General features: G+C 36.3%; 2 protein-coding genes across 2 annotated transcripts; both read left to right on the top strand.

Annotated features, from left to right (window-relative positions):
• Window positions 1-3,511: 3,511 nt before the first annotated feature.
• On the top strand, window positions 3,512-4,744 carry LOC146145507 (ubiquitin-like modifier-activating enzyme 5). Its single transcript, XM_083389392.1, has one exon. The coding sequence runs from the start codon at window positions 3,556-3,558 to the stop codon at window positions 4,735-4,737; it is 1,182 nt and encodes a 393-aa protein (XP_083245518.1). The 5' UTR covers window positions 3,512-3,555; the 3' UTR covers window positions 4,738-4,744.
• Window positions 4,745-5,081: 337 nt separating this feature from the next.
• Window positions 5,082-10,034, top strand: LOC146145506 (mitochondrial glutathione transporter SLC25A40-like). The gene is made up of 9 exons (XM_083389394.1): window positions 5,082-5,226; window positions 5,454-5,626; window positions 5,974-6,041; window positions 6,132-6,259; window positions 6,622-6,720; window positions 8,241-8,417; window positions 8,755-8,835; window positions 9,150-9,222; window positions 9,887-10,034. Exons 1-9 carry the CDS (start codon window positions 5,151-5,153, stop codon window positions 9,969-9,971), a joined length of 960 nt encoding a protein of 319 aa, XP_083245520.1. The 5' UTR covers window positions 5,082-5,150; the 3' UTR covers window positions 9,972-10,034.
• Window positions 10,035-13,130: the final 3,096 nt, after the last annotated feature.

The following is a 13,130-nucleotide window of genomic DNA, read 5'->3' as shown; positions in this document are numbered from 1 at the left end:
CTGTCCTTCTTTTTAAAATATGCTTTGACGGAAGGTGAAATATGATATAAAAAGCGCCACTTTGGACAGACAACTTGTTAACTCACACTTTTTGTAAAGAAGTTTTACGCGGTTGTAGCGAAAATTGGGTATTGCAAAGCAACCTGGAACGTGTTTTACGTATGATGTATAGTGTATACGTTACCTTTTTACGACCTTAAACACTTTAGACGCAAAAGTATTGCTTTCGTTGACTTTATAATTTAAATGTTCGCTGACATTCTGTATATAACAGTGCTTTTACTTCTTGAGCTTACGGACGCACCTATTTCTGTCAAATTGCTTGCTGCGTTAAACAGAGGTCAAGATACGCGGTGTGGTTTTTCTGGTCGCCCTGACTAGTTTCAGAACATCTTAGTATTTGAAGAACACCCAGATCTCCATCTCGCACAGTTGATAAACTGTAGACTTATTTTTTCCTTTGTCACAGTTTGAAACTTCATTCTGGTCAATAGCATACGGGCATGTCACTCGTGCGACTGATAATAGCTTCTCCACACAGTTCAACTTGCTAAAACGCACCATATTATTACGGGAATTTCTACCGTAGAAAGGTAAATTTTGCAGAAGTCAACAAAAAAAGCATTCCAAACGAAAAAAGATTAGCCTCAGATGGGACAATTTAAAATACAAGAGTAGTTCTTCAGTATCTTTGTAGGATTACGCAACGCAAATCAGCCAGTTCGATGCAAACCGGGGTTTTATGATAAAACATCCGGATTAATGCTTTGACCACCCGTGGTCGTTTTGAAATTAGCCTTTATTAGACCAAAGTGACGTCTCAAATCATGGTTGTCACCAGCAGCTCTGTGCTCGTTATCCTATTCCTTGCATTAAAGTTTCGACGGATTTTGGGCCTTCTATTTTTGGGACCTTATAGAGAAAAGTATTACGATCAATATTTCGACTCAACGTTTTAGATGCGTTAGGCAAAAGTGAAACGAAATAAAACCTACACAGGTGGGTTTAAATACGAGGTCTGCTTAAATCTGTATGTTGTTTACTGCGTTCGGTAACTGTTTTTGCAAAACTCCTAGTGTTGTTTTACTATAGAGCAGGTATTTTCAATATCTATAGAGGACATGGGCAAACTACAGTCTGCAGGCCGAGTCCAAGTGGTCAAACAATTTAATCCGATCCGCACATTATTTTCCAAAACTTTTTCAACCATAACTAACGTTTTTTCCTCTTAATTTTTAGAAATATCTAATTACAAATTACGCTTCCAAGGTATTCTCATATTCTTATCAGCTTGTAAAAACAAGGACACATACAGATTTATTTTAAAAGTCGTAGGCTACTTCATATTGCATGTATTCCAGATCCCCCTTTTTCCCTTTTGACCCATCCGTGAGATGTTTCGGTTTCTTATGCGGCCCTACGTCAAAAATAATTACACCCTTATCCGATCCAAGAGCGATTAGCCTGTTTGATATATACATTAGAGATTTTGATTTTTTGTTATTTACTGTTTAAGGATGACGATTGCCAGGACGTATTACCTGTATTGCCAACCACCTACTTCACGTTTCGGGTGGTTTAAAATTGGGTATTTGTTATAATCCGGATTATTACAAAGTTCAATCTAGGCCAACTTAAATCTCAGAAAATTGATATGACTGTCAAATCATTCAGCGTTTTCAACAAAACGAACTTCGAAATTGGTGTCTGGAGTAGACTTGGATAATTTTTGGTGTCTAGTTAAACTAAATGTAACGATTTGCACCTAATTCTAATTTCGATCTAACTTAATATGACTGACATACGTCTCTTCTAGTTATTTAGTTTTAATCTAATTTACGCTTTACAGCTTCATCTTTGACATAAGTTTTCTTATGAGAACATATTTTTCGGCAATTTGGAGTTTGTGTGTGCCAACATTGCAGAAAACTTCGATTGCTGTTCACGGAACCTAATCTTGCCCAAACACAGTTTTACAGTGTTAATGATGTTGGAACGTTTTGCAAATAGGTGGTATAAAACATGGTTAAGCTAGGGGAAAGGGTAGGCCTATAATTTTCTGTCAATTTTGTTTCGTGAAGTAAGTTTAGGTATGCTGATTTTTTAGTCGATGTTGTTATCCCGTTCAGCACGATACAATTCGCTGGAGGGAAAGATTTCTGTCGTACATAAACCACTCATTGTCGCCACCTAACGAGTCTAAAAACTCCACACATTTCAAAAAGTTAGCCTCGTAAGTTCACAAAAACTGTAATGTTACCTAAATAACCAGTTACAGGCTTTATAGTCATGCGGACTACAAATTTCTATTCTAGGTTGTTGATTCTTTGTAGTTTTGTTAGTAATTAGGAATAACAAACATCATATCATAAAGTAAGAATAATGCGACAAGTGTAGGGCTTTACTTCGTACAAGACAAATTGTAAGTGCACCATTTAGCTTACTCACTCAACTATTTTACTTTAATAAACGATAAACAACTTGAAAAATAAAATTTATTTACGGTTTTGACTTGTCATTTGGGCAGCTTTTTAACGAAATGGTTGTGAAAGTAGCAGCCTGCCAGTCAGTGCAATATGCTTTATCCCTATCTTCCTTATTCATGATAGGTTAAAACACAGGTAAAACATCCTATAACTATTACCAATAAATGTGTAAGTGTTTTTATTCCAAGGTATAAAGGGCAAAAACTTTTTTTTTTCGATTACTGTCAGGTAAATTTCATTGCATCATCACAAAAACGTGAAAAGGGAGTTTCCCCAAACAGTTGTTTATTGCCAGTATTTCTTTAAGCCTAATAGAAATTAACATGAAAGTAAAATAGATTTTCTTTTCGTTAAAATAATTCCTTCTTGTCAAACTTAAACTAGGTTTTTATAGTTGTCTGATTACTATTTTTGTGAATCATTACGAACGGGGCGCGAGCAACGTACATCAAAATACTACAGCGGCTGAGCAACCTGTAAGAGGGTGCAAATATCAACCTGCGTCACACGTTTATGCAATTCAATATTAAACATTTTTATTTCGCTATTTTAATTTAATCTAGTAAAATATATATCCTAGCATAGTACATATCCTGAAAGCATATTTAAACTTCACTAAAGATTATATAGTTCATTTTTTTTGATGGCAAAAATAATCTGGCAATGCCATATGGATAGAATTAGGCATGTGAAAGTCTATCAAGATATCAGTTCAGTTTTTACGTTCGTTTGTTACATTTCTATTTTCATAAATTGTATGTTTTTTTTTCTAGAATCTTACCACAGCGTTCAAACAATTATTAAACCAAAGCAAATTATTTTGGTTAGGGTGTCGGTTAGTGTTTGGGTGAGGGTGGGTCAAGTTTTATTATGTATTAATAATTGCTTAACTACCCAAACCCGCACCCTAACTAAAATAATATGTGTTGTGGTAGTAATGTAGACCAGCGTCCTTATACACCATTTTAAAAATATTGCAGTATTTATTGTAAACAGATAATCAGTTGTTTTATCATTTAGCGTGTGTTTAGCTAATTTAAAAGAGGATTAAAAGTTCGCTGTTAGAAAAATGTCAGTCGAGCAACTAAAACAACAAATTGCCAATTTGGAGCAACAACTAGATTTGCTAAAGAAGAACAATGAAGGACAGGCAATTCGGGCAAAAATTGAAACCATGAGTTCCGAAGTAGTGGACACAAACCCTTACAGCCGCTTGATGGCACTGAAACGGATGGGAATTGTCGACAATTACGAATCAATTCGGCAGTATACAGTTGCAGTAGTTGGAATTGGAGGCGTGGGCAGCGTAACTGCAGAAATGCTGACCAGATGCGGCATCGGAAAACTGATACTGTTCGACTATGATAAGGTGGAATTGGCCAACATGAACAGGCTGTTCTTTCAGCCGCACCAAGCAGGGCTGAGCAAAGTGCAGGCCGCCGAGCACACCCTGCGAAACATTAACCCTGATGTTGAATTTGAAGTGCACAACTACAACATTACCACAATGGACAACTTTCAGCACTTTATGGATCGCATTAGACTCGGTGGAATGGGTGGCGAAAAAAATGTTGACTTGGTGTTAAGCTGTGTGGACAATTTCGAAGCCAGAATGGCGATCAACACTGCCTGTAACGAGCTGCAGCAGGTCTGGTTCGAATCGGGTGTCAGCGAGAATGCAGTGTCTGGCCACATTCAGTTAATTCAACCAGGTGAAAGTGCTTGTTTTGCCTGTGCGCCGCCACTTATTGTTGCAACCCAAGCAGACGAACGCACCCTAAAACGCGAAGGTGTTTGCGCGGCCAGTCTACCAACCACTATGGGTGTTGTTGCCGGATTACTGGTTCAAAACACTTTGAAATACCTACTGAAGTTTGGGACCGTTTCTAGGTACTTGGGATACAACGCGTTGCTTGACTATTTTCCGACCATGGAATTGAAGCCAAACCTTGAATGTGACGACGAGGCGTGCAGAAAATGCCAACGAAAGTTTGCAGAGCAAGAAAGACTTAAACCGAAGGTGGAAGAAGCAGAAATCATAACAGAAGAGTTACCGAGCACTGTAAACGAATGGGGAATCGAAATTGTCACTGAAACTACAAAGGAAGATTTAAGTGAAGATGAACCAAAACTAGCAGAGGGTCTACGTTCTGCCTACACCCTTCCAGCTGCAACCACAGAAGATGAAACGACAGTGGACTCCAATGGTGCATCATTAGATGACCTTATGGCACAAATGAAGTCCATGTAGCACAAAATTAGGCCTATTGTTTATATAATTGTGTTGGGTGTCTGGTTAATTTCCTGGTAAAAGGGTTTTATCGTGGAACAGGAAATAGACTTTGTGTTTATGGTATGAGATATTTATGTATGTGTTCATTTTTGTGAGCTGATTTTTTTCGTGAAATAACTGGCTACATGCTGCAGTGTAGTAGGGGGAATTGTTTGTTTTTTTGTCGCATATTAAAAATTTTACCTTTTTGCTTGAAATGAACTCATTATTTCTCAAGTTGGCAATTTGTGTGCAATGTATTTTATTGGACCTGTTCTGCTTTGCAAAAGAAGTAAAGTGTATTGAATCGTGTATATTTTAATGTCTTGCAGCTTACAAAATCCTATGTCCCTAAATGTAGGGACTGCTGTTTGATACCATGTGAATAAAAAATGAGTATGATGGAAATAACACCAATGCAACAGATTGTGTCATCCAGCTCAGGTGCCTTGGTTACCTCTCTAGTTGGTAAGTGGAATTTATTAGTAGTAATTTCATCAATAGAATGTTGAACTTACTTTTTGTTTGTGGTTCTTTGGTAAAACCAAAATTGTTTAAAAATAAATTTTGATGTTGTCTTTCTAGTGTTGCTTTTCCTATCTAAAATTCAGACAGTTGTCAATCTTAATAAAATGTAGTGTTCAATCTTTCGACATACAAACATGTTAAAAACTGTATTACCCACCACTGTTTAGTCACACCACTGGATGTCATCAAAATACGACTGCAAGCACAAAAGACGAGTACAAAGTGTTTTCTTTATTGCAATGGCCTCATGGATCACCTCTGCTACTGCGTGAACGGCAATGGAAACCAAGTTGCCAACATTAAGTGGTACAAAAGACCAGGACAGTTTAATGGCACCTTTGTAAGTAGATTGATTTAATTCATAATGTAGCTTTATCTAGTGCCATGGTTCCCGAACTGTGGGCCACATGACCATTTTCAGTGGTCCATCGAGCTATTTTAAAATATTGCAACTAAATATGTTTTATTTTACAATAATTGTTAAAAAAAGTTGGGAACCAGTGATCTAATGTATGTTGGCATTTGCGTCAAACACGATTAATAACAACATTGTAATAAAAATTTAGTAAAGACTTTGTTAAGACCAAAAATTCCCTGAAACTGAAGTATCATGGGTTGAGCAGAGCTAGGAATTTTTTTGTTTTGTGATAGAACCTATAATTTACTAATCCATTTTTTATTTTATAGCATGCAATGGTGAAAATCGCCCAAAATGAAGGCATTGCATCATTATGGAGTGGACTATCCCCAACTCTGTAAGTCCATCATAAAGCAAATCACTTTTTCTGTAAAAGTATGTTGTTTAAAAAGCAACAAATTTCTATTTGTATGTGTTTCACTTGTAGGGTGATGGCAATTCCTGCTACTGTCATGTACTTCACTGCATATGACAACCTGCGCACACTATTTGTTCGGAAATGGAATCCATCTATGGAGAAATACGCTCCCATTTTAGCTGGTGCATTAGCCAGAGGTTGGAATGCCTTTTTCGTTCATATACATTTCTATGAGTTCGTGTTTATATAACCTTTTTAAAATTAGAAGGCGTTTAAAAATGCCTGTGTTTATTTTTTTGTATCTTTTTAATGTGTCTTAGGTGGAACAGTGACAGTCATTTCGCCACTGGAGCTTGTAAGGACAAAGATGCAATCAAAACGCTTGAGTTATAAACGTAATTAATTATTATATCTAGCTATTATTGGTATGCTTATCAACTTGTTGTTGATAAATAGTACAAATTAAGAAAAATGCTTTTTTAATTTCTTAAATAAAAGGCTTTTGCTTTTTTATTTTACCCCAAAATTGCACAAATGAAACTTTACCTGTTTATTACAGAATTGTCTGAAGCTGTAAGAGCATCCATCAAATCCTCTGGATACAGATCATTATGGATAGGGCTTGGACCTACAATGCTCAGAGACATTCCATTTTCAAGTCAGTATTTTGTTGACATTTAACATAAAATAAACTTACAGTTTTTTGTTTGAAATAAGTAATAAATATATGTGAGCAAACAATATCAAACCCATCATAATACGATTCGTTTTATAACAGTAGGTTTTGTCTTACTGCTTGCAATATTTTTTTAAATATAATCCTATACGTTACCTATTTTGGATTTTATTGAAACAACCAAAGTATTTAATGTATTAACCTTTTCTTTTCATTAAAAGAAAGTAAAAAAAAATACCTTTTATATATCATTAGTTTCAGGTACTCAATTTTAAGAACGTGAGGCATTGCTTAATTTAAATTTGTTTACATTTTCTAAAACAATAACGCTAGTTAAAGCGTTGTTTTTCAAACACTATGTTTACGTATGTGATCCAGGCCATGTTTTGTGGGTCGTGAACTAAATAAATTGTGCAGTAAAGCTGTGCGTTATTTTTGTACCATTACAAACGCTTAATTTTCTATTTATTTATTCCATTATAAAAAATAGAGAATCTCCTACACTACCAGTAACCAGTCTTGACTTTAAGTATCGTTTTTTGTTTTGTTTTTGAAATTAAACACCTAGAAAGCTTGGTTCGTCGAACTCCGGTCTATGTTGTGTAGGTCGTGCTTGAAATAATTATATATCCTCGCTTGTGTCATTTTTTTACTTTTTACTTTTTGCCTACAAAATGACTTTAATGCGCTCGTCGCTTATTATAGGAACTACGAATAAAGTAAAAGTGACAATCCCCGTTGCCCTAACCACTATTATGTTTGTTCAATTTTTTCTTTTTTTTTAATTTTAATTTTTTTTACTAACTAAAAGAAAGTAATGTAAAGTAAGTGGTGACTGTGTAGTGGCTTTCCATTGGCAAAAGTAGGCCAGAAATGCCTAAAAGTTCACTAATGTTCGGACCCAGTCCTCCGGACAACCATTCTTCTCCTATAAAGAGGCGGTGCGTCCACTTGTAGATAGGGCCAGAGTTGAAATGCGCAGTGGTAGAAGGTCAACATTTTTACCTATGGTGTAGGTCGGCGGTCGGCAAACTGTGGGCCGCAGAGCCATTTTTAGTGGGCCGCGAGTTATTTTTAAATAACGTAGTGTTATCATGTAGTTGTGGGCAGCGTGAGCCGTACGTTCATAGCACTTATTTTCGTGTGGCGAAGAATTTTTATATTGTCTCAGCGTGGTTTAGAGTTAGACCCACGTGCCAAATGTGGTCCTGAGAGCCCGGCGAACTATATTTTTTTTGCCAACTCAAATTACATGTAAACAATTTTTTTCAGTCTTCGTTTTATAGTATGTTTTACATTATGGCATTGCCGTGTTTTAGGCATCAAGGCCCCCGTGTTATATTACACCTTAAAATAAAATATCCTTAATCCGCCACTGTTTTCGTAGTAGGCCTTCAATAGGGCTGAAAAGAATGCGTTAGGCCGCAACAAAAAAAGTTTGCCGACCACTGGTGTAGGTAATAATATAAGTGTCAGTGTAAGTTACAAATATATTCGTTCAGTGTTGTACTGGTTTCTGTACGAGCGATTCAAGAAGATGGTCGACCACCCCTCGGTGTTTTTCAAGTCCTTCACCTGCGGCTTCTCGGCAGGAATCATTGCCGGTGTCGCAACCCTGCCACTAGATGTCGTCAAAACGCGCAGGCAAATCACCCTGGGAGAAATGGAAATGCGAGGAGGTACCGTTCATTGTTATTGGAGGTGCCGTTTATTGTTAATTTTCAAGCCCCTGTGCACACTTTTACAATTTCGCCGAAAAATACGTTCGCTGTTCTCAACCTTATTCAACTGGCTGACCGAATTTGCTTTTTTGAAGTAATGGACAACCCCATCACTTTTAAGACAATTAAAACTTTCTTTTAAGACAATTAAATTTTTTTTTTTTTAGTTTTATCAAGTTCATTAACATTGGTACCAGCTTTCCAATTAGATAAATTTTGAACTCCAATGGGATTACAATAAAAACATGCACTAAATTTAATTTTTTTAAATTAAAAGTTGATTTGTTATTTCCAGTAACGGGCAACGGTAGCACAAAAACATGGAACGTTTTGAAGACGATTGTTCGCGAAAATGGCTACAGAGGACTTTTCGTCGGTAGGTGCCCAACAACCAATATTTGTTTTTCATTTGGCGCTAATTTTTTTTTACATTATCTGTTGACACAAGCTGTGCGTGTTTATCAAGTGGTATACTTGCCTTTGTATGTTTTTAAATTGCTATAAAAGACTTGACACAATTCCTTGTGGTTTACGCCTTTGTGGTTTTAGCGTAATGCATAACAAATCAGACGCCCACCGGCCCGCATTATTTAAACAGACATTTTTTTCATATAAATGCTAGTATTCTATATAAATCGTATTTGTAAGGTAGAGTGACTGAGTCATATTAATATTTATTCATTTGTTAAGGACTTTTACCGAGATGCGCCAAAATCGCTCCGGGTTGCGCAATCATGATTGGTTCGTACGAGCTTGGAAAAAGGTCGGTAAACTTTTTTAAACAGAAGGTTATTTTTTTATTTCGGAAGAAATCCAAATCCTTTATAGTTATTATATAGTTTTTTTGCTCTATAGTACAAAGTTTACTTAGTAGTCAAGCGAATACACGATTCCAAGTGTGTGATAGGTAGTTGTTCGACAGTAGGGTGGTATTCGTACCTATCCGATACCAAACGGTCACACAGCTCAAAGCAGACATTTCTATATTTTTCTTTAAATAAAAAGTCAAAAGGTAAAAAATATCACTTAAACTTTCCTATATGGAACTTTCGCACAGTTTTTTGTGCTGATACGTGCACACAAACGATCGCCTAAATCAGTGTTTCTCAACCTTTTATGGCTAGCGGCACCCCTCATAAATAACAAATAGATTGCGGCACCCCTACAAGATTTTTTTCGTAGGTAATTCACTAAAGTTTCACAATAAACGTAACTGGAACAACACACATCAACTCTACACAACGTAGGAAGTTATAATTGTATTTATTCCATTCTAATGTTTACCAAAAAAGTTGTATGAGTTATCAAAAATCAGATTCCTAAAGATTCTCAAGTATCTCTCGGCACCCTTGAGCATTAGAAATGGCAACCTGGTTAAGAACCACTGGCACAAACCCACTTAACTTTTCAAACTTTGCCTTTCGCAGTTTCTTCAGCGCCCGAAATGCGGCAAGAAACGGTTCTTCTTTCAACAAACCAGAAGACGCTTCGCTAAGCTGGACCGACCGGTGATCCAACTACCTTGCTCGCTCGTTTGCAATTGCGCTTTTACTCTATGCAATCTGTTTTCAAATGTACAGCGCAGTGCACGTTGTGTGTGACACGCCGTGGTTTTTAAGTGTTGGAACACCATTTTTGACCTCCTGAGCCATACCGTACTGGACCAGTATTTACGTTCCATTGTTATGACACCATTTTTATTCCAGTTCTACATAGTGTTACTTTTTCCAGACAACAAACTATCAAAAAATAAGCATTTTGCGCATGTGTGCGATATATTGGTACACCTTTTTGGGGCGATATGACCTGATTTTTATATGGAGAAATCTGTTTTTCATTTTGTTTTGGCTAAACGTAGTGACTGGTGGCCATAGTTTTATAAATCAAACTCGTCGCTTTATAGAGAGTGCTCCAATATGTACTCTTCATGAGTTTATACGAGTTACAATGCATTTAGAAATCTCAAAACTCGCCAATTTTTGTCTGTTTGAAATTTGCTTTTCTCAGACAAAAGACTAAGAATAATTTTAATTCCGAATTTGGTTTTCTCATTTACTTCTATGAATATTATATGAACTGTTGTCGTCTTCTTCAAGGTGAATGACACCGATCGCTCGTAATACAATCCATGACAAAAACAAAGGCAAAATGAACGAATAAATTCCCGCAACAACACGATAAAAACACTTCTATAAAGTTCGCCTTTTTCGAGCATTTAACTTTCCTGTGTACTGCCTTTTTTTAATTGACGGAGGCTCTTATCGGAAAGTGTCCGCTTATTGCCAATGTGCTAGCAATTTTTTTCCGTGCTTCACGTTTAGTGCTGCTAACGAAATAAATTCATGACTCCCTTTCTTATGCAGTTATTTCTTGCGAGTGAACACAAACATATTAATTTCCACTAGATGTCTTTCGCGGGTAGGTAAAAATGCTCCGAGGTCTGCGGCTCATTGAACAGTACGTTGGGTCCGCTAACTAAATGGCTTCTCTTTACCTAGTTGGCCTAACGCCATACAAAGAGACCTGTTTCAAAATGGTCGTTTAAAAAGTATACAAATAAGAGCAATTGGCCACCAAATTACCTACTTTGAATGTCGTCAACTGGAAAATTTGGTTAATACGGAAGTTTCTTCCGAATGTTCTGCTTAATGTATTATTTTTTTTAAACAATATTTCTGATTGTGAAGAATTTGAATATTTACCACCTTATGATTAATTACTTTAAAATAAGTGTTGATAAAATTTTTTCACTGCACTATTACTCGCATCTAACTGTAATGTTTGGTGAGACTTTTTGAATCTTCTTTCGAAATTGTCAGTTTATAAATAATTATTTAATTGTGGTAACGACTTTTTAGGCAGCGTGTTGGAGGTCTCTTTATATTTGGCATAGATTTTAAAACAATTCTTTAATATTACGATTCGGGATATTTGTTACACGTTAAGTGTTTTCTGGCCAGATTGTATTGTCTAAATTTAAGTTACTTTCAGCTGTAAAACTCCTATTTCTTGATACTGATAACTTTATTTTCAAGGCATGATCGCAAGTCATAGCTGAAATTGTTTATTTGTAATCGGTCCGACGAAACGCGTTATAAAATTTGAAATATTTACAACCTTATAATTGGGTTCAAACTTTAAGTTACTTTCAATTGTAAAACTCCTATTACCTGATAACTTTATTTTTAAGGTGGGATCGCAAGTCATAGCTGAAATTGTTTATTTGTAATCATGTCGGACGAAACGCGATATACTACCACTTGGCATAAGTTATCCGATCCGATAATATCGGACATCTTTAACTATACGAGAATAAATCCTGTCGAAAATTCGATCAAAATACAGCCAATTGACGGTAACGAGAAAAGGTTGGTTATCTGAGGTAAAAAATAATGGCGTTATGCGGGCAATTGATACGTTAAAATTGCGGTTAAATTGGTTGGCCTCCAGAATTCCCTCAAATTGCTAACAGAGAAGCCATTTGCTTGGTACGTATCGTATACCTTAACGCAGGGTAGAAAAGTTTCACCTGCACTGCGGTTTTCCCTTATCACCAGTTTAAATCTATCGCAGGTAACGTAGGCACTGTTGCTGTGTGTGGGTTAAGCCAACGCATGAGCCGTGCTGTGGGTTGAGACTTGGAAAGGTGGTACAAGCTCTTCGTGGCAAAAGCTGCTTGATGCATATTTGGAACAGAGCAAAGCTATGGCGATAAGCGGCAATGTACCAGTGATATGCATTTAGATGCGTCAAAAGATAGACGGAAGCTCTTCGGCGGCTAAACTGTATTACAGACGTGGCGGTGGTTTACAGAACTCGAAACCACTTTAAATTGTCTGTTTAAAGTGTTTAGCATGGATAGGAAGCTATGTTTTAAGATGTCATTTTTTGCAATTAAAAAGAGTAATATTTTTAGACAAGTTTATAGCACACCTCAAGTGAATTAAACAACATTAGTTTAGTTTGTTATCTTTAATTTCTGTTTGACCAATATGGCTAGGTTTTTTTATTTTCTACATTTTTCACATATTTTAGTTGTGGTGCAACGCACAAGAGAAGCCATTTTGTCAGGCAATTTAAATTAAATAAATAAAACTTTTCAGGCGTTGTCTGGAGATTTTTAGGTTGCTGTTACTCTCTATCGGATGCAAAATCGAGACTGTAGGTTTTTCGTTTTAAACTTTTACTAAATTATTTAAATTTTATTATTAACTTTTCGAAATTTTGCTTGTTTTCTTTTAACTTTTCGAAATTTTGCTTGTTTTCCGAAATTTTGCTTGTTTTCTAACGAAAGTATCGCTTTATTTCGAAGTGTCATTTGGCTTGATCTAGTGTAAAACCGAGAAAAAAAAACATTTGAACGCTTTTTTATAAATTACGTTTAAAAACTATTTTCCACTGGTTGTTTTAAAAAAAATATGACGTCACCATTTTATTCCACGACCGGCGCGGGAGAACGATTTCACGCGTTCTGTAATGGCGCGAATTTGTCCAAACAAATACTCAGGCGTTTAGTGTTTACGCGAAAGCAATCAGGCTTCGTTGAGAAACGGCTTTGCGTACGTAAACTAGTTCGCACCTGTTTACGTTGCGACATGTCCTAAACAAACATGAAAGTGTCTGAGGTGAAAACGAAAGCATAAAAGCTTTGTTCATTCCCTATAAAAGGGT

This window comes from Ascidiella aspersa, chromosome 5 (assembly GCF_963924565.1).
Source record: "Ascidiella aspersa chromosome 5, kaAscAspe10.2, whole genome shotgun sequence".
Taxonomy (NCBI): domain Eukaryota; kingdom Metazoa; phylum Chordata; class Ascidiacea; order Phlebobranchia; family Ascidiidae; genus Ascidiella; species Ascidiella aspersa.
Note: the sequence above shows the minus strand (reverse complement) of the source record. Positions and strands in the feature narration are given on the sequence as shown.